This window comes from Acomys minous, assembly GCF_964271855.1.
Source record: "Acomys minous genome assembly, chromosome: 8".
NCBI classification, from domain to species: Eukaryota; Metazoa; Chordata; class Mammalia; order Rodentia; family Muridae; genus Acomys; species Acomys minous.
Genome location: NC_140489.1, coordinates 1,931,033 through 1,948,932, shown reverse-complemented (window position 1 = coordinate 1,948,932; position 17,900 = coordinate 1,931,033). Strand labels below are relative to the sequence as shown.

The 17,900-nt window shown below is 49.2% G+C and overlaps 1 protein-coding gene across 3 annotated transcripts in view; it reads left to right on the top strand.

Moving 5' to 3' along the window:
• CDCA7L (cell division cycle associated 7 like) overlaps positions 1 to 17,900 on the top strand; it is a 32,044-nt gene that overhangs the window by 1,517 nt on the left and 12,627 nt on the right. The window contains exon 1 of one of the 3 annotated variants that reach the window (XM_084791562.1): positions 291 to 483. The exons of 1 other annotated variant lie outside the window; for it this stretch is intronic. In XM_084791562.1, coding sequence (XP_084647688.1) covers positions 457 to 483 — 27 coding nt within the window. In that variant the 5' untranslated portion in view covers positions 291 to 456. Of the gene's footprint in view, positions 1 to 290; positions 484 to 17,900 lie in introns of those variants that run through there. One more of the 3 variants, XM_084791561.1, reaches the window with a different exon arrangement.

Below are 17,900 nucleotides of genomic sequence, written 5' to 3'. Positions count from 1 at the left end.
TTTGTCCAGTTAGTAGTGACCGCAGACTGTCTTTTCTGAAAGTGGACGTTTGTGAGAAAGTGTTTTAAAAGGTTTCTCCAGTGAAGAGAGAAACAGAAAAACTACCGAGCCAAACTGAGGCTTAGGAGTTCCTTTTGTTTTTGTTTTTGCACATGGCCTTTGAACATATTGGTAGCCTATGATTCTCCAGGGCATAACAAAATGTCTTTGGAAAGAGTTACTTTGTTTTTCAAGACTTTTCCTTCATCCCAGAGTGATCTCCTAACTGCTACCTAACCCTAACCCTGAGCAGATTACCTTGTTCCCATCCCCCGCCTCCACTTCCTGAATGCTAGGATTCTTGAGGCTCCTGGATTGGTTTATGATGTGCTAGGAACAGAACTCTGGGCCTCCTGCGTTCTGAAGGCGGAGTGTGCAAGCTGGACCACAGCTCCAGCCAGCCCGGTGGAGAGAGAGATGAGCTTGGGAATTTCCTCGGAAAATGTAACATACCATTTCTAAAACCTGTCATTTTACCGGAGAGTTCTTTGCAACTTTGATTGTTGTATTCAGGATCTTTGAAAACTCAGGATGTCCCAAAGGGTATATAGGTGGAAGTGGACATTTTTATTCTTAAAAATGAGGCTAGTTTTTGGTAGTTCTGAAATAGTAAACTGTTTACTGTGCGTGTGTGTGGAGGGGAGGGATTCCTACTCATTACACACCAGTTAGGGCAAACGACTGTATGCAAGATGACTGCTTGCGTCGTCCGTCTCTCTCCCCCCCACCCCCACCCCTTTAGTAAGGACTTCCTCATTGGTAGCACAAATTAAGGTAATGTTTTTTTTCTTCTGGAAATGTTCCTGCTCATCATAATGTAAAAGTGAGTAGATTACAGTTGGCGTCACCGAAGTGGGCTGAGTTCTGTGGGCTGGGCAGTGCAGGTGGGATCGCTCACTGACCATTCCTGGCACAGGCTCTCCAGTCCTCAGCCGGATCATGACTACACACCACAAGGGTGTGTGCAAGCAGCACGCTCTAATATCACACATGCCCTAAATATAACTCCCACCTTTGGGAAAGCACAGCACTCCCAAGATGCTCACAGAAAAGCAGCACGGGGTTCTGAGCAGTGCCTGAGCCAGAGAGATACCTGAGTGCATCCCAGGTCACGTTAAAGTCACTGCTTTTGTGCCACCCGTGGGGCTGGACTCGATGCCCCAACAGTGACCTGCATTCCTCCCCCGAGGAGAGTCTACTTAATAGTCCTGTTTTGTTTTGTTTTACTCCTACAGTTTTTTGAGGCAGGGTCTCTCGGTACCCTGACTGTCCTGGAATGGTCCGTATTTGCAAGGCCAGCTGCTCGGTGTTTTGCAGAAGCCTGACCCATGCACCGAGGGGCTGAATTCTCAGAAGTCACAGGGGTTTGATTTGGTGATGGCAGAGAAAACCAGGAGACAATTTCAGTTAAAGCCAGTTTGTCTATGTCATAGTGCATTACTGAGAAGTGCTGCGCAGTGGTTTGAGCTGGGCAATCCCCAGGTGCCACAGTGCAGGAGGTAGAGCTTTGGAGCTAGTCTTCACTCCCCAACATCTGGGGGTTTGTTTCCAATATCAAGATTTAGCTTTTATTCGGGGACTGATATAGATCAATAGGATTTTTTAAAAATTTCCTTTTCTTTATATTAAAAAAAGTAGTGGCTAGGAATGCTTAAAGCTGGATGGAGAAGAGCCATACTTAGTCAAAGCTTCGGTTAGCGCTCAGGAAAGAACCTCCATGGTAGTAAATGCTAACACCGCACGTGCAAGCCGTGCCACTCACTGTGAAGACTTGGCGTTGTGGCTGGAGTACATAGTTTGTTCTTCCCCGCCTGTCTGTCTTCATAGTTGCCATGTTTATGCCGTCCTGTTTCCCCCACCTTCTACACCACAGAGTCTGTGGGCCTCTTCCTAGCTCCTGTGGTCACTGCAGTTCAGGATGACCACCTCATTCTCCCCCTTCCTTCTCTGAGTCGTACTGTGCTAGGTCCCCGAAGTTTGGAGATTAATTCTCCCTGTGGTTCTGTGAAGTGGATTGTGTTATCTCGTAATAAAGATAAGACTGAATCCGCTGCTTTGCCCAAGGCCACTGGCTGGGCGTGTGTCTGCAGAACTGCCATCACCGTCTGGCCGTTGCTGCTGGAGTCGGCGTGAGTGTACACTGACACAAGGCCAGGCATCTTTGCGTATCTCTGGTCAAGGATGGCCAATGGAACACTACCACATGGGCCGAGGACACAGGGGTGCTCTAGCAACATATACATGACTACCAGGGGCTGCCACGGTTCCGTCACTCCTCAACCAGACCAGCTTGGTTTTGTCAGGGACCTGGCATGAGTGAGCTCTGACTGAATGAGCGCCTCTCTGTTGTTTTATGTTTGGGGGGGGGGGCAGGGCGTACGGCACAGGGGATTGGGGGAGGTCTCACCAGATTATGTTTTATAAAAGTCACTTTTGGAAATATAAGATCCGCACAGCTTTTACATGGGGACAATCTCACATAGTTTTTAATGGCGTAGGTAGGTAACATAGTAACAGCAGAGGACATGAGGACAGTGTCTGTGCCAGCCTCATGTTCTGGAGTTCCCTGCATACAAGCCTTGCTGGGCTGGTTGCTCTTAACCATGCTTTCTTCAGTCCTGTGTTTTTTGAGGAGCCCCAGGGGCCTTTGGTTTCATGCTGGATGTCCGTATGTTCCATGAATTACATGTGTATTTTACATATTTTCCGCTAACAGAAATCTTTGTTAAAGAAACTTTGCGATTCATGTTTCAGAATAGGCACAGTGTGTGCCTTGAGGCTTGTGCTGGAGTCTTATTTAACACTGTGCTAAAAGCATTGACTACCTCAGGGGGATGTGCCTGATTTGCAGTCTGTGGGAACCTTTGGCACCTGGCTTTACTGGTGCAGGCCTACCTGGTTGTCCTGTTTGCTGAGGGAAAGCAGTTCTTATTGAACATAGCTTCAGGGCTCACGAAATCTGTGTTATAGTAGTGACTCATGCTATCCGGAATTTAAGTAACATGTTGAATCTGGGGGAAAGTGGTTAGTTGTTCTAGAGAGTTCATCTTTTTTACCATCTGGTCTACCCTGCAGACCATCCCCCCCAGTGTGTGTGTGTGTGCATACACACAGGCAAACACACACACACACAGAGGCAAACACATACACATATACATACACACACACGCAAACAAACACATGCACACACACACACACACACACACACACACACAAATACATGCACACACACAGGCGCGCGCGTGCGCACACGAGTACACACAGAGGCAAACACATACACACATATACACACATGCAGGTAGACCACAGTGCTACAAGAGGGAGTCTGTGCTGGGTGATCCAGATGTTGCTCCTTTCAGGAATAGTCTTCCTTAACAGCTTTCCTAAAAATGTATTTTCACTGAAGTTAGACATCTGGATGACAAACGTAAAAGCTTGCTCATCATAAAGAGGTTTCTAAGAGATTGAGAATCAGATGGTCCTGTGTTGCTTGAAGTGGGTGGGCGTGGCCTGTAAAGCATCACCAAGATGTGGAGGTAACAGTGTCCAGTTTTTGGTTTGTTAGTTGTTTCATTTCAAGAAAGAGCCATAGAATCCCTGAGGCCTGCCGTTGGGCCAGCTGGGGCTGCCTGGTGTGGGGGTGCAGTTCCTGGAGCTGAGGTCCCTGCGAATTTTACCGGTTTACCCCAGGAATGATTTCCTCAGGCCATCCTAAGAGGCAGCTCAGTCCTCAGTCAGCTTGTCCTACCTGCAGCTGGGTGTAGCAGAGCCTAGAGAGCGCCTTGCGTGGTGGGTTTCTTGGCCGAAATCTTGAAGCAGTTTCAGCCCCTGCAGGAGCCCCTTGGCCACTGTTGTGAGGGCCCCAAAGTTATCTCCAGGGCAGTGCCTGGCGCCCCCACAGCCCCCATCATGTGGCCGGTGAAATGTTGGTTATTAAAAGCTGGTGGTGGAGGGGCTGGCACAAAACAGGTGGTGAATGTTTGTCAAATTGAAATGGAAAAGGTGGCCGAGGGCTAAGTAGAGTGTGTGCTGTGTGCGTATTCCTAACAGCTTGAGGTGTTTCTGTTGAACTCATGTGGGGGCCAGTTCATGCTTGCCCCAGAGGATTCGGGTTAGCCGCCCTCATGGTGGAGCTGTCTCATAATCCTCCGGGTTTAGCTTTCAAACCTTTGTGTATTTTGTAGTTTATTCCAGTGTGTGTGTGTGTGTGTGTGTGTTAATTCTAAATGAGATTATGGAATTACCAAGTGTAAAGTTCTGATGTTGTTTGCAATAACCCTGAACTAGGAAGGCTATCTCAGCTGGGACGTGGCGGCGTGGACTGCCTGTAATCCTAGATGCGGAGAAACTGGGCCAGGAGGGCTAGTAATGCTTCTCTGAAACACCCCACTTCTGAGGAAAAGGAACTGAGGTAGCTCTAATCCATCCCCTTTTCTCACACTCAGCTTTTACTGGAAACTTCTCAACCCAAAGGACATGAATCAGAGAGGAGACCAGACTTTTCCTGATACTGAAATCCCTAAGAATTTCTAATGCAAGATGTCTAGTGTTCTTATTTTAGTTTAAAAGGGAGAGCTAAGAAATAGTGTGTGTTTAATAATATTGTTTGTTTGTTTAAGACAGGTTTTCTCTGTGTAGTTTTGGCTGTCCTAGACTTGCTTTGTAGACCAGGCTGGCCTAGAACTCCTCTGCCTCCCAAGTGCTGGGATTAAAGGCGTGTGCCACCATGCCCTGCTTAATAATATTGTTTATTCTCTTTTTCACCCCTAGCAACTGATGGTGGTGGTGGTGTTTTAAAGCAGGTGGTTAGAAGCCTTGGGGCCCCATCCAGCATTGGCTGATGTTGCACAAGACCCAATCCCTCCAGGCTGAACCCTTCACCTGACTCTGGACCGGCTCCCTACACTACCTGCTGCAGGCACTTAGCAAGCGCAGCCTCTGTCCTAGTGACTGTTCCTTGAGCTAAGTGGTTGCTGTTAGCATTTTTTTTTAAAGGGGGTGAACCATTCATTCGGGCAGAATGACAAGAGCCTGGTGGAGTCAGCTGCCTACGTGGGTACTCTGGAGGTGACCGAGGCTCATTTTGTTTAGTGGCGTTGGTCTTAGTAGGGCGTGAGTGTGCCGTGGGCACCCTGTGGACTAGCTTTCTGTGCCTGGCGGTTTGAAGAGCTGGCCCATGTTGCTCCCTGCCTGGCTCACTGTGACTCCTTCATAGACCATCTGCATCTGGCAAGTGTGTAGACAGCAGTGGGTTTGGGGCCAGGTCACTGCTCATAGGAGGCTTCCCGATCCCAGACACGGGATGGCACCTCCCTCTGGGACTTTTAGAATTAATCTCCATGTATGGACCACATCAACACCATGTGAAGATGGTCCCTCACGCTGACACATACGACCTTGTTTACTGCTTTAGTTGGCCTCACGCAGTAGCCAGCTTTAGCCAGAGCATCAGACGGTTTATACTCGGAGAGTTAGGAGGAACCCCACGAGTAAGGTGTTCAGTCACGAGCACTGGCCCCCCAACCATGCTTTTCCATAGAGCGTGTTGTCAAGAACTGAGACCGTGGCCTCTTGTTTTCTTGGAGTTCTCTCACGAGCACTCAGGATTCTCATGCGGCTTCCCTGGACTGTTGTTCCCTTCTCAGCACAGCACCCGGTGGTACTTAGTCGATGCTTGGTAAAGGGTGCTGGCTGCAGGCAGGACAAGGTCGTGCCGCGACTGCTAACACTCGCGTAGCTTACCGGGTGTAGGGCCTTCTGTCCCCAGCATGCCCACCTCCCACTTCCGGGCACCAGGCCTCGACTCCACTACCTTCTGAGTGGACGGGACTCTGCTTCGCTGGCTCCTTGAAGCAGGCAAAGGGAGCGAACTGTGAGACGAAGCATTGTGTGCCCCTCAGGTGGGAGTCTTTAAACGCCATCCCATGATCATGGCGCCTCACCCCTCTGCCCTGGCACCTGCCAGCATTGCACACTGCAGTCAGGTGATCCGTGTGAGAGGGGGCCTGGGACAGAGCCTCTGGCTGGCTGACGGTAGCGCGGATGTGCATGAGAAAGCATTTTTATTGTAAGCTTCTGTGAGGTGTTTGATGGTCTCACAGTTCCCTCTGTGGCTGTCATTTGAGTGACCGAGGGTCAGGGTGGCCGGGGAGAGCAGTACGTGCAAGCCGTTCCGTTTTGGTGGGTATGTTGGTAGCAGGGGTGCGATTGCTCCGTTACTGAGTGGAGTTCAGGCTGAGTCGGCTAACCTGCTGGAGTGCTCCCCAGAGAGTGGTCATTTACTCTGTTCAGACATCAGTAGCAGCTTAAGGAAGCCACGGAAACAGCCTGCCGGGGTCGGTAATCCGCCTCCTACAGTCTACGGATAGGCTTCCTGTTTCCTATCTGCTGGTGTCCCTGGCAGAAGAAGTGAACTTGAGTCTTAGGTTATCTGCCAGAATTCCAGCTCACTGGCTTCAGGTTGCTGTCAAATAGGTCTTCAGAGCCTGTACAGACAGCTGTGTGAACTGTCCGCTGACATGCCTTCCTCTAAAAAAAACAAAAACAAACAAAAAATCTTATTAAAGTGGTAAAGTATACAGAGCTTTATATATAATGAGCTATTTCACCCTGTTCTCTCTCTCTCTCTCTCTCTCTCTCTCTTCCTAACTTCCTTTCTTTCGCTTTTCCTTGTTTGTTTGTTTGCTTTTCGAGACAATGTTTCCCTATGTAGCCTTGGCTATCCTGGAACATACTCTGTAGACCAGGCTGGCCTCTAACTGAGAGATCCGCTTGCCTCTGCCTCCCAAGTGCTGGGATACAGGCGTGCGCCACCACCTCCTGGCCAGCGTGTTTTTTTCAAGACAGGCTCTTGCCATGTAGCTCACACTGGCCTGGAACTCACCGTAGTCCAGGCTGGCTTTGAACACTCAACACTCGAAGTGCTGGCGCTTACAGGTGTGCACCAGGGGCACATGTGTGTGTGCGTGCGTGTGATATATGTGTGTATGGATGCTCATGTCTGTGTGCTTGAGTGTAGAGGCTAAAAGTTAAAATCAGGTGTGCTCAGTCACTCTCTACCCTAGCTTTTGAGACAATCTCTCACCAAGATCACTAGGCAGGTTGCCCAGGAAGCCCCAAGCATCCTCCTGCCTCTGCCTCCCCAACACCTGGCTTTTTGTGCGGTATGCTGAGCATCTGGACTCAGGCCCTCACCATCATGGCCGGTGCTCCACTGACCGAGCCATCTCCCATTTAACCATTTTAAGCACATAGTTAAGAACATTCACACTGTTTTAAACTGTCAGCTCTCACCTGAGCTTCCTGGCGTTCTACACTCAAGCTTTGTAGCCCCACTGCCTTTCTCCTGGCCCCTTGCTTCTGTCCTGTCCTTTCTGATATTTGACTGTTGTAGGTGCAGAGTGCATAGTATCCTGTTGTGACTGCACTGTTTTACTTGGTGCAGCGATGTTTAATGTGTTCATGCATGTGGAAGCGCGTGTGTCAAAATTTCATTCCTTTTTTGAGGCAGGCTCTCCCTATATAGCACTGGCCTGAAACTCATACAGACCAGACCGACCTCAAGCCCAGACTGCCTGCCTCTGCCTCCTGAGTGCTGGGGTTAGAGGCTCCAGTCCTTGGCCATCTGCGTGTGTCTCTGTAGGCGTGCCTCTCTAAGTCCTTTGCCTGTTTCTCGGTTGACGTTTCTGTAGTCACTGAGTTCTCCTTGGTGTTACGTGCTCTGTAGGCTGCCTTTAGACTGTTCCTGCAGGATCCTTCGTAAAAAGAAAAAGTTACGGGTTTTTAGTACTTATGCTGCCAAAGCAAGCACAGATGTTTCCATACAGGTCCAATGTAGAGTTCCTGCTGTGGTGCAGGCCATGGGTTCAGTCCTCAGCACCAAACAACAGATAAGAACCTTTCATTTTGGTGAAGTCTAGTGCACCGCATCCTGTCCCCCTGGTTTCTTCTAAGAGCCTCACAGACAGAGGTAGCTCTCACATTTAAATCTGTGTTGAATTACCTTTTGTAGGTGGTTGCGTTCTGTCTTGTGTAGGGATGCCATAGGGAGATGTCCTTTCTGGTAGTGCCCTGTGCCTTTGAGGGGCACTCATTGGTGTCAGCCCATGCCAGCGCCATCTCCTGGGCTTCTAGAACTTTGCAGGGTGGGCTGAAGTCAGGAAGTGGGGGTTCTTCCAAGTCTAAGCCTTGCTGACAGTTAAAGTCCCCCCAGATTCCACATGACCTCGTAAATGGAGCTTTTCTGTTTTTGCCAGAAATTTTGCTGAGGCTTTGACGGCACGTGTGTGAACGCTATAGGCAGTTTTGACCAGTACAGGCATCTGAGGGGTGATTTCCTGCGTCTCCCTAAGTCTTCAAATACTCCATAGTTGGGGTGTACGTAAAGACTTCTGCCTCTTTGCTTAAGTCTGTTTTCATGCCCTGTAGATGGGATTGTTGGGCGATTTCCTTGTCAGCCACAGAAGTGCCTCGGTGTTAATCACTCCTTGACTTTATGTCCTGGAATGGTACTGAGTGCACCGACTGGCGCTGCCTGCTCTTCTGTGGAGCGCCCGCCGGGACCCTCCACAGCACAGGTGCCTTATGTCCTAACAGATGTGCCTCACTTCTTCCTCTCCAGCGCAGAGGCCCTTTACTCATCCCTTTTTCTTGCCTGATTGCTCATGAGTTTTCAGGATGGTGCTGAAGAGGTGAAAAGGAGACGTGCCTAGGTCATTCCCGATTGGGAGGAATGCCACTGTGGGTTTTAACGTGTGGGCACAGCTCCCCTCCGTTGTTGGTGACTTTGTTTTTCTCTCTTCTGAGGCCTTTTTGCAGTCGCTGTGTAATGGTCCCTTCCCGCTTGACTTCAGTACGGTGCATTTGAACGTCAGGCGTTACGTCATTTCCCGTTGTGCCTTGCTCACCTGTGCATCGTTTCGCTGTGCTGCCGATTCAGCCAGCGTGCTGGCGTTTGCCTCATGAGGGTGCTGCTCTGGAGCAGCCTGTCCGCCTTTGGTATCAGGTAGCGGCCTCCTGGGAGTTAGGGGTGCCCTTTTCTCCTCAGTTTCCCTGGGAGAGTTTGCAGGCCGGCGTTGGTTATCACGTGTTTTGCAGAGTTCACTGCTGAAATGTTACTCCTGGGGAAAGTCTTGGCCACTGGTTGAGGTCCCTCCTCGCTTGGGTCTGTTCAGATCTTCTCTTCGGGATTCAGTCTTAGAAGGCGGTGCCATACAGAAACGTACCTGTTTGATCTCGGTGAGCCCAGGGTTTAGTGTGCAATCACCTGTGGGTCTCCTAAATCCTTTGTTTTTAAAGCCTCCGTAAACGTAATGATAATATCCTTACTTTTATTTTCTGGTTTTAGTGCTTGGAGATTTCCCTGTCTTCAGTGCACCAGAAGGCTCGCTGATTTTGTAGGTATTTTGAAAAGCCAGCTTTGTTTTATCACTTAACTCTCTGTTGTGATTTTATCGTCACAGCTGTAACCTTTAGTAGTTTCTTCTGTTGGCTTTTTCTGGTTCCTTAATGTATGAAGTTAATGGTCTTTGTATTAACCGGTGCGTTTACAGCTGCGCCTGTCCTGATAGAACAGCATTAGCTATAGTGCACAGATTGGGTGTGTTTCTTTCAAGACCCAGGTTGAGTATTGCTTATCCACAATGCTGGGGGCCAGAAGCAATTATTTCGTGAGTGTTTATTTGCTCATACACAATAAGATATTTTGGCCTGGAAGTAGAGTCAGACAGGACACAAACTAAAGTGTTTTGTATGTGCCTTCTACATATAGGCTGAATGTAATTTTCTACAAAGTTTTAAATCATTTTGTTTGTTCATGAAACTGTTATGTAATTTTTCATTTGTGGCACTCAACAAAGGTCATATTTTGAAACATTTCAAGTTTCGGATTTTGAGATTGGGAAATTGAGCTTGTTTTTTTTTTTTGTTTGTTTGTTTTTGTTTTTTGTTTTGTTTTGTTTTTTTTTTCCATTTCTGTATACCTGGGAACTTGCCCGCTTTCCTGTGGCTTCTGAGTCCCACTTCACCTCTACTGATCAGAAAAGACAGTTTGTGTGGTGTTATTATTTAAAATGTGTCACATTTATATTGTATAGTCTAGCATGTGGTCTGGCCTGGATGCTGCTTGATTTTATGTGTACCCTTGAGAAAAGCACTTGCTCTGTTGAGTTGAGTGTCTCTGTCTTCTGCTTGGTTTATTGTTGTTCAGGGCCTATTATTTCTGGGCTCCTCACTGCTCTGTCCTTGCTGAAAGTGAGGTGTTGATGTCAACATCTGGGTCTGTTACTAGGGAGCCTTTTGTTCCTCTCTTTAGCATCAGGGTTTGTGTCCTGTCTTGGGAGTGTATATTGAAAAGTGTTCACGTTGTCTGGGAGAGCTGAGTGTCTTGCTCAAACTGTCTCAGCTTTGTGTATTATGTCTGTGTTGTCTGATTGTATCCACCCCGCTCTCCTTTGCACCTGTTCACCTTTTCATGCTTGCATCTTTAGATCTGATGCAATTAGCATCTAGTTGTATTATTTACTCTCAAAGAAACCCAAACAAAACAAAAGGCGTGTTGCAGACAGAGCTGGCGCTCAAACCCAGGCCCGGGGCACACGGGCAGTGCAGTGCTCTGCTGCTCATCATCACCAGCTTTTGTTGTTGTTGTTGTTGAGAAAGGGCCTTGTTAAGTAGCCCAGGCTGGCCACAAACTTCCTAGCTAGTGAGGCAGTGCTTGGACTTGAGGTCTTCCCGCCTTAGCTGAGACTGTAGACATGCTGCCAGGCCCCGCGTGTCTTTCATTTGTGCTTTCTGTGTGTCTTACAGCGCTCTCCTCCTTGCGATGGTAGGTCTCACGATGTAGCCCAGGCTGACCCTGCACGGCCTCGAGCGTGCTGGGTTGTAGGTGTGCCTCAGTGTTCTTGGCTCCTCACAGCCTTTGCGTCTCTCCTTCCTTACGGCCTCTCTGTATGTTGATTTCCCTGTAGGACCCACTTTACTCTATTCGCACATGGCCGGTGCTTCCTGTCGGTGCTTTCTGTGGTCCTGTAGATAACATCCTATATTGCAATCACTCAATAATAACTTAACATCATTCATAAAAACTGCCCAGTGAATTTTCATCCTCCAGCTTATGTTATTGATGTTATAAATGGCATCTTTACTGTAGACTAGTAAGTTTTCTAATTCTACAGTTAATAAGCTAGAGTCAGAACCAGGTTACAGTAATATATAATAATATATACGTATGTTTCTATCTTCCCTTGAGTGCTATGGCTCCGAGTCACTCTCACTTTCATTTCAGTCTGAAGGATTTGCTCTTTAATGAGTTCTGGTTGGTCCCACTAGAGACAAGAAGTGAATTCGAATTTGTTACCTGAAAATATATCTTAATTTCCATTCATTTTTTGAGGGACAGTTTTCCCCCAGATACAGCATTTTTGTTTGGACAGGGTTTTGCCTGCAGCATGTTGTACACAAAGCATTGTGCTGCCTTCCTGTCGCAAGGCTTCTGATGTCTGAATGCACCGTGTGTGTGTGTGTGTGTGTGTGTGTGTGTGTGTGTGACAAGTTGCTATTCTCGTTAAGTTTCTTCGCCGTGAGCTTTCAGCACTTATGCCGCGTCTCTGCTTGTGTTTCTCCGTTCGTCCTTGTTGAGGCTGGGCGTGTAGCTCAGCGGCGGAGCATAGCCCTGTCAGGTGAAGGTCCTGGGGTCAGCCCCTCGCCCTACAAGGAAACAGTGAGAACGGATGAATTCTGTGTGGAGTCCGTTGTGCTTCTTGTGTTTGTATATTCATGTCTTTCATTAACCTAGATTTTTGGATTGTTTTGTCAGACAGAGATGTGAGCAAACATCTACTTACCCTGGACAGAGAATCATGAAGTTCAGTTAGTGAGCCAATGAGTTGGGTTGGGTTAACTTACAAAAATGTGGGCGAGGGGTAACTTTTACAGACCCCCCCCCCCTGCAAAAAAAATTACCAGACAGCTGCATCAGCAGAACCTCACAGCAGCACATAAAAGCTGGAGCATGCTGCGTAGCCTGAGGGCTGCTCCTGGGCTTGGAGAGGGTTCTTTCCAAGTGCCTCCGTCTCCACCTCTTGTGGGCAGCGTGCCAGGTCTGAACCTTCCCAGGTGGAGCTGGTCTTAGAATATCTCTTCCCAGTCCCTTCTGCTAATGTGAGATTGTTAGCGGCTGGGCCTAGCGTAGTCTGTCAGTTTCAGGAACTTCCTGAAGCCGTTGGGTTGTTTGTTGACCTTCCCCGCAGGGTGGAGCACTTTGCCTGGGGTAAATTGCCATGCAAACACACAGCATGAACACATAACAACTTGATTGCACTTTTGATTCCATCTTAATAATTTCACCCAGCCAGAAGTTTTAGAAATTTAGGGAGTTTCTCTTTCTCCCCTGCGTCTGCGTTGGGTGTGGAGACTTGCAGCTTTATCCCAGCACTCTGGGCAGAGGCGGGTGGATCTCTGTGAGGTTGAGCCTGGTCTACATAGTGAGTTACAGGCTAGGTGAGGCTACACGGTGAGACCCTGTCTTACCACACCCCCAAAACAGAAACCCAAAAGAAGAAGAGGAAGGAGGCGGAAGGGGAGGGGACGGGAGGGGGAAGAGAAGGAAGAAAAGAAGAGGAGGAGGAAGAGGGAAACACACAGCCCTTGGCCTTGGCGGCGGTGTTAGGGAGAGCTGAAGCAGTCTTTTCCACCAGGGTCTCTTCACTCAGGGCTCTACATGGGACTCGACCCTCAGACTGCAGTCCCTGCCCAGCCAGTTGCTTTGACGGTGATATGGAGCATAAGGTGGTGCCAGGTGAGGCGCACACTCCAGGTCCTAGAGTGTGACGCTTTTCCTGAGGCTGGCGTTAGAGGACAGGACCGGTTTTCCCTTAGTAAAGATGCTGCTGCAGGGGCGCTGCTGGGTTGGTAGGCGGCTTCCCTGGCACAAAGCTCGGCTTTACCCCTCAACACCAAACGGAGCTCGTGGGGCGGGCGTGCCTGGAGTCCCAGCCCTGGGGAGGTCGAGGCAGGCAGGAGGAGCTGAAGTTCAAGACTAGCCGGGGCTACACCAGGCTCACACACTCTCCCTCCCACACCATATTTAAAAATAACGTTATATGTGATGACTGTGCACCCCATGGCTAGGTGGGATGCGTAGTACAAGAAGGGTAAATTTAAGTATCTGAGATGTAGGAAAAACTAAGTCTTAATTGGAATTACACTTGATTGTATGATATGAAAGTTTAATGGTGCTTTACATTGATTTGTTTTTGAGAAGTAAGTGCCTGACTGGAGGCCAGCTGGCACTTCGAGGCTTGTTTTTACAGCTTATTACTTTTACTTTTAATTTTTAAAATTATTTTTTACATATGCATTTCTATTGTTGCATAACTACATACAGCAAGGACCATGAAACGGTGAGGAATTATATAAATTTTACAGCCATAGTGTTTTGGCTATTTGTATTTGGCAACCTTGAGGAAAACATCTTTCCTATCTTGGTGAGTCTAACATTCTGAGTGTAAATCAATATCTATCATATCTCATCTCTATGAACTTAAAACATCTATCTAGACCTAAAAACATCTTAACCTCTAAACAACTAAGCTTAATTGTAAAACTAAACTATCTGTACTTCAACCCCATTAGAGACTTGAAAAGGAATAAAATTCATTACCCAAGTAAATAGAAAGATCAGGTTAGCAGCTTCCAAAGTGAAAAAAATGACAGAGACAGTTTGCTGCCTGAACAGTCACCCAAAACTCTCTATAACATTGGAGCATCATCTTCAGCAATCTGCCCCAGTATATCTGACAGACATATTTGTGAGGCAGGAACTATTGAGGACTTGCTTACCCTGTCTTGGCAGAAGTGGCTGTCGACTCTGTCTGCATCCAAGGTTTCAGGAGGTGATGAGGGAGGGCGCTACAATCGGGATGTAAAGAATTCAAGCTGCAGAACAAGCAGGTAACTTACAGTGCTAAGCCCACTACATGGGAACAGCTCTGAGACAGGCCGAGACATGAATGTACATGCATAAACAGGGCTTCTTGTTGGTCACGGAAGCCCTGTGACTTATTATTAGATGCCATTCTTCATATGGCATGAATGAAGATTTGCAGATGTCCTTCTTCTGCTCATACAAAGAGCAGAGAACCAGCCTTGATTGTTCTGTGCATACTGCACACCTCATACATTTATAATGTTAGGACTGTGTAACGCTCGTGAGAAGTTATATGTTTTCAGAACGAAAGAACGGGACACTGACGCTGGATTACTTTCCTTTTGTAAGTGGATTTCAGTTAAGACTTGGGTTGGCAGAAGGCAGAGTGGCATGGAACCCTCCAGAACAGGGGTTCTCAACCTTCCTAACGTTGAGGCCCTTTAATTTAGTTCCTCATGTCTGGTGACCCCCAGCCATAAAATTACTTTTGTTGCTACTTTATAACTTTAATTTGGCTGCAGTTGTGGATCATAGTGTAAATGTCTGTGTTTCCTGTTGGTCTCAGGAGATCCTTGTGAAAAGGTTGTTTGACACTCCCCTCCACCCCCGCTTGAGAACCACTGCTGTAGTGCATTCCTCTGTTGTAGGGATGCTGGGAAGCACCTGGTAAGAAAGGGTTTCCTTAGGTACAATGCTGCAATGCTCATCCCCACATCCCCACACTCACCTCCTCACACCCACACACTCACCTCCTCACACCCACACACTCACCTCCTCACACCCACACACTCACCTCCTCACACCCACACACTCACCTCCTCACACCCACACACTCACCTCCTCACACCCACACACTCACCTCCTCACACCCACACACTCACCTCCTCACACCCACACACTCACCTCCTCACACCCACACACTCACCTCCTCACACCCACACACTCACCTCCTCACACCCACACACTCACCTCCTCACACCCACACACTCACCTCCTCACACCCACACACTCACCTCCTCACACCCACACACTCACCTCCTCACACCCACACACTCACCTCCTCACACCCACACACTCACCTCCTCACACCCACACACTCACCTCCTCACACCCACACACTCACCTCCTCACACCCACACACTCACCTCCTCACACCCACACACTCACCTCCTCACACCCACACACTCAACTCCTCACACCCACACACTCACCTCCTCACATGCACACACCTTCTCACATGCATACACTCACCTCACATGCACATATTCACCTCCTCACACCCACACACTCACCTCCTCACACACACTCACCTCCTCATACCCACACACTCACCTCCTCACACCCACACACTCACCTCCTCACACCCACACACTCACCTCCTCACATCCCACACACTCACCTCCTCACACCCACACACTCACCTCCTCACACCCACACACTCACCTCCTCACACCCACACACTCACCTCCTCACACCCACACTCACCTCCTCACACCCACACACTCAACTCCTCACACCCACACACTCAACTCCTCACACCCACACACTCACCTCCTCACATCCCACACACTCACCCACTCACCTCACATCCCACACACTCACCTCCTCACACCCACACACTCACCTCCTCACACCCACACACTCACCTCCTCACACCCACACACTCACCTCCTCACACCCACACACTCAACTCCTCACACCCACACACTCACCTCCTCACACCCACACACTCACCTCCTCACACCCACACACTCACCTCCTCACACCCACACACTCACCTCCTCACACCCACACACTCACCTCCTCACACCCACACACTCACCTCCTCACACCCACACACTCACCTCCTCACACCCACACACTCACCTCCTCACACCCACACACTCACCTCCTCACATCCCACACACTCACCTCCTCACACCCACACACTCACCTCCTCACACCCACACACTCACCTCCTCACATCCCACACACTCACCTCCTCACACCCACACACTCACCTCCTCACATCCCACACACTCACCTCCTCACACCCACACACTCACCCACTCACCTCACATCCCACACACTCACCTCCTCCCATCACCTCCACACTCACTTTCTCGCCCCTTTCTTCCCGCCTCCTCTCAGTCAGCTCTCACTTTCATGGTGTGTTCCTGCTCTCCTTCCCTCCCTTCAGTCTCTTCTCTCCTCTCACAGTCCCGTCCCTCCCCCCTCCCCTCGTCCTCCTCTTCCCCCTCCCTTCCTCTCATGCACTGTGTGTCTGGATATGAACTCGCATGTGGAATCCAAAAGACAGAAAACATGCGTCTGCTGCTATGATAACCACCGTCCGTTTGGTTCATTTCTGCACCAGTGAGAGAATCTCGCTCCTTTGTGTGTCTGCGCCAAAGGCCATGTGTGTGCTCATCGATTGCTGGGCTTCTGGGCTGCTCCCTGCTCCTGCCTGTTATGGACAGTGTAGCTGTGAGGGTGGTGTGTGAGAGCCCCTGTGTCTCGGGATCAGCTCCTCAAGTGGTACAGCTCAAGAGAACAAAAAACAAAACAAAACCAAAAACCCACTCCTGGATGCTCTTCTGGGAATCGGCCTGTGCCCGCTTATTAGGGAAACAGCCCAAGCCCCCCTTATCCATGGTGAACACGTACTATATAAACATTGGGGGTTGGGAGGGGTTTGGGGTGAGTACATTCCTGTGGTTGTGGCTGGCATGCTGCAGGTGATGCCTTCTGAATACTACCCAGAGAGTTGGCGGTCACCAGGCTGCGTGTGCCAGGGCACGCAGGCTCAGAACAGGGACGGACTGGTTCTTCCTCCTGCCAATCTCAAATTTAGATTTCTGGGGTTTGAACACAATGCTTCCACCTTCCATGCCAGTTTATGTAGTTTTTGAGAACTATCAGCTCATTTACCCATTTATTGATTAGATAATCCAGCTTCTTAGAGTTCTGAAGGCCTCTGGTTCTTACTCTCCTGTCAAATGTGTAGGCAGCAGAGTTTCCATAGCCCATCCCTTCAACGACTGTTTCCTTTGCTGTGCGAAAGTTTTAATGTTTAATGTCATATAATCCCAATTTTCAGAGTCCTTGCTTGTTCCTGTATCCTGAAATGTTTTGCTTTCATTTTCCTCTGTTGGCTTTGGGACCTCAGGTCATAGGTTAAGATCTTTGATCCAGTTTGAATTGATTTTTTAGACTCGGAGATAATGAGCTCAGTTTTCATTCTTGTACACAAGGACACACAATTTCCCCAGTACCATTCACTATCGAAGAGGCTTGCTTCTCATTGGATGTTTTTGACACCATGGTTGTAGCTGTGTGCATTTATTTCTGTTTCTGGTCTGTGTGGCTGTTTCTGTCCATGACTCTGCAGGTGTCCAGTTGCTGAGGTGTTGAATTGTATAGAAGCTGAGGTCAGGCCCTGTGCTGCTGCAGTGTGTGGAGCTGAGGTCAGGCCTGTGCTGCAGTGTGTGGAGTGAGGTCAGGCCCTGTGCTGCTGCAGTGTGTGGAGTGAGGTCAGGCCCTGTGCTGCAGTGTGTGGAGTGAGGTCAGGCCTGTGCTGCAGTGTGTGGAGCTGAGGTCAGGCCATGTGCTGCAGTGTGTGGAGTGAGGTCAGGCTTGTGCTGCTGCAGTGTGTGGAGCTGAGGTCAGGCCTGTGCTGCAGTGTGTGGAGCTGAGGTCAGGCCCTGTGCTGCAGTGTGTGGAGCTGAGGTCAGGCCCTGTGCTGCAGTGTGTGGAGCTGAGGTCAGGCCTGTGCTGCAGTGTGTGGAGCTGAGGTCAGGCCTGTGCTGCAGTGTGTGGAGCTGAGGGTCAGGCCTGTGCTGCAGTGTGTGGGGCTGAGGTCAGGCCTGTGCTGCAGTGTGTGGAGCTGAGGTCAGGCCTGTGCTGCAGTGTGTGGAGTGAGGTCAGGCCCTGTGCTGCAGTGTGTGGAGTGAGG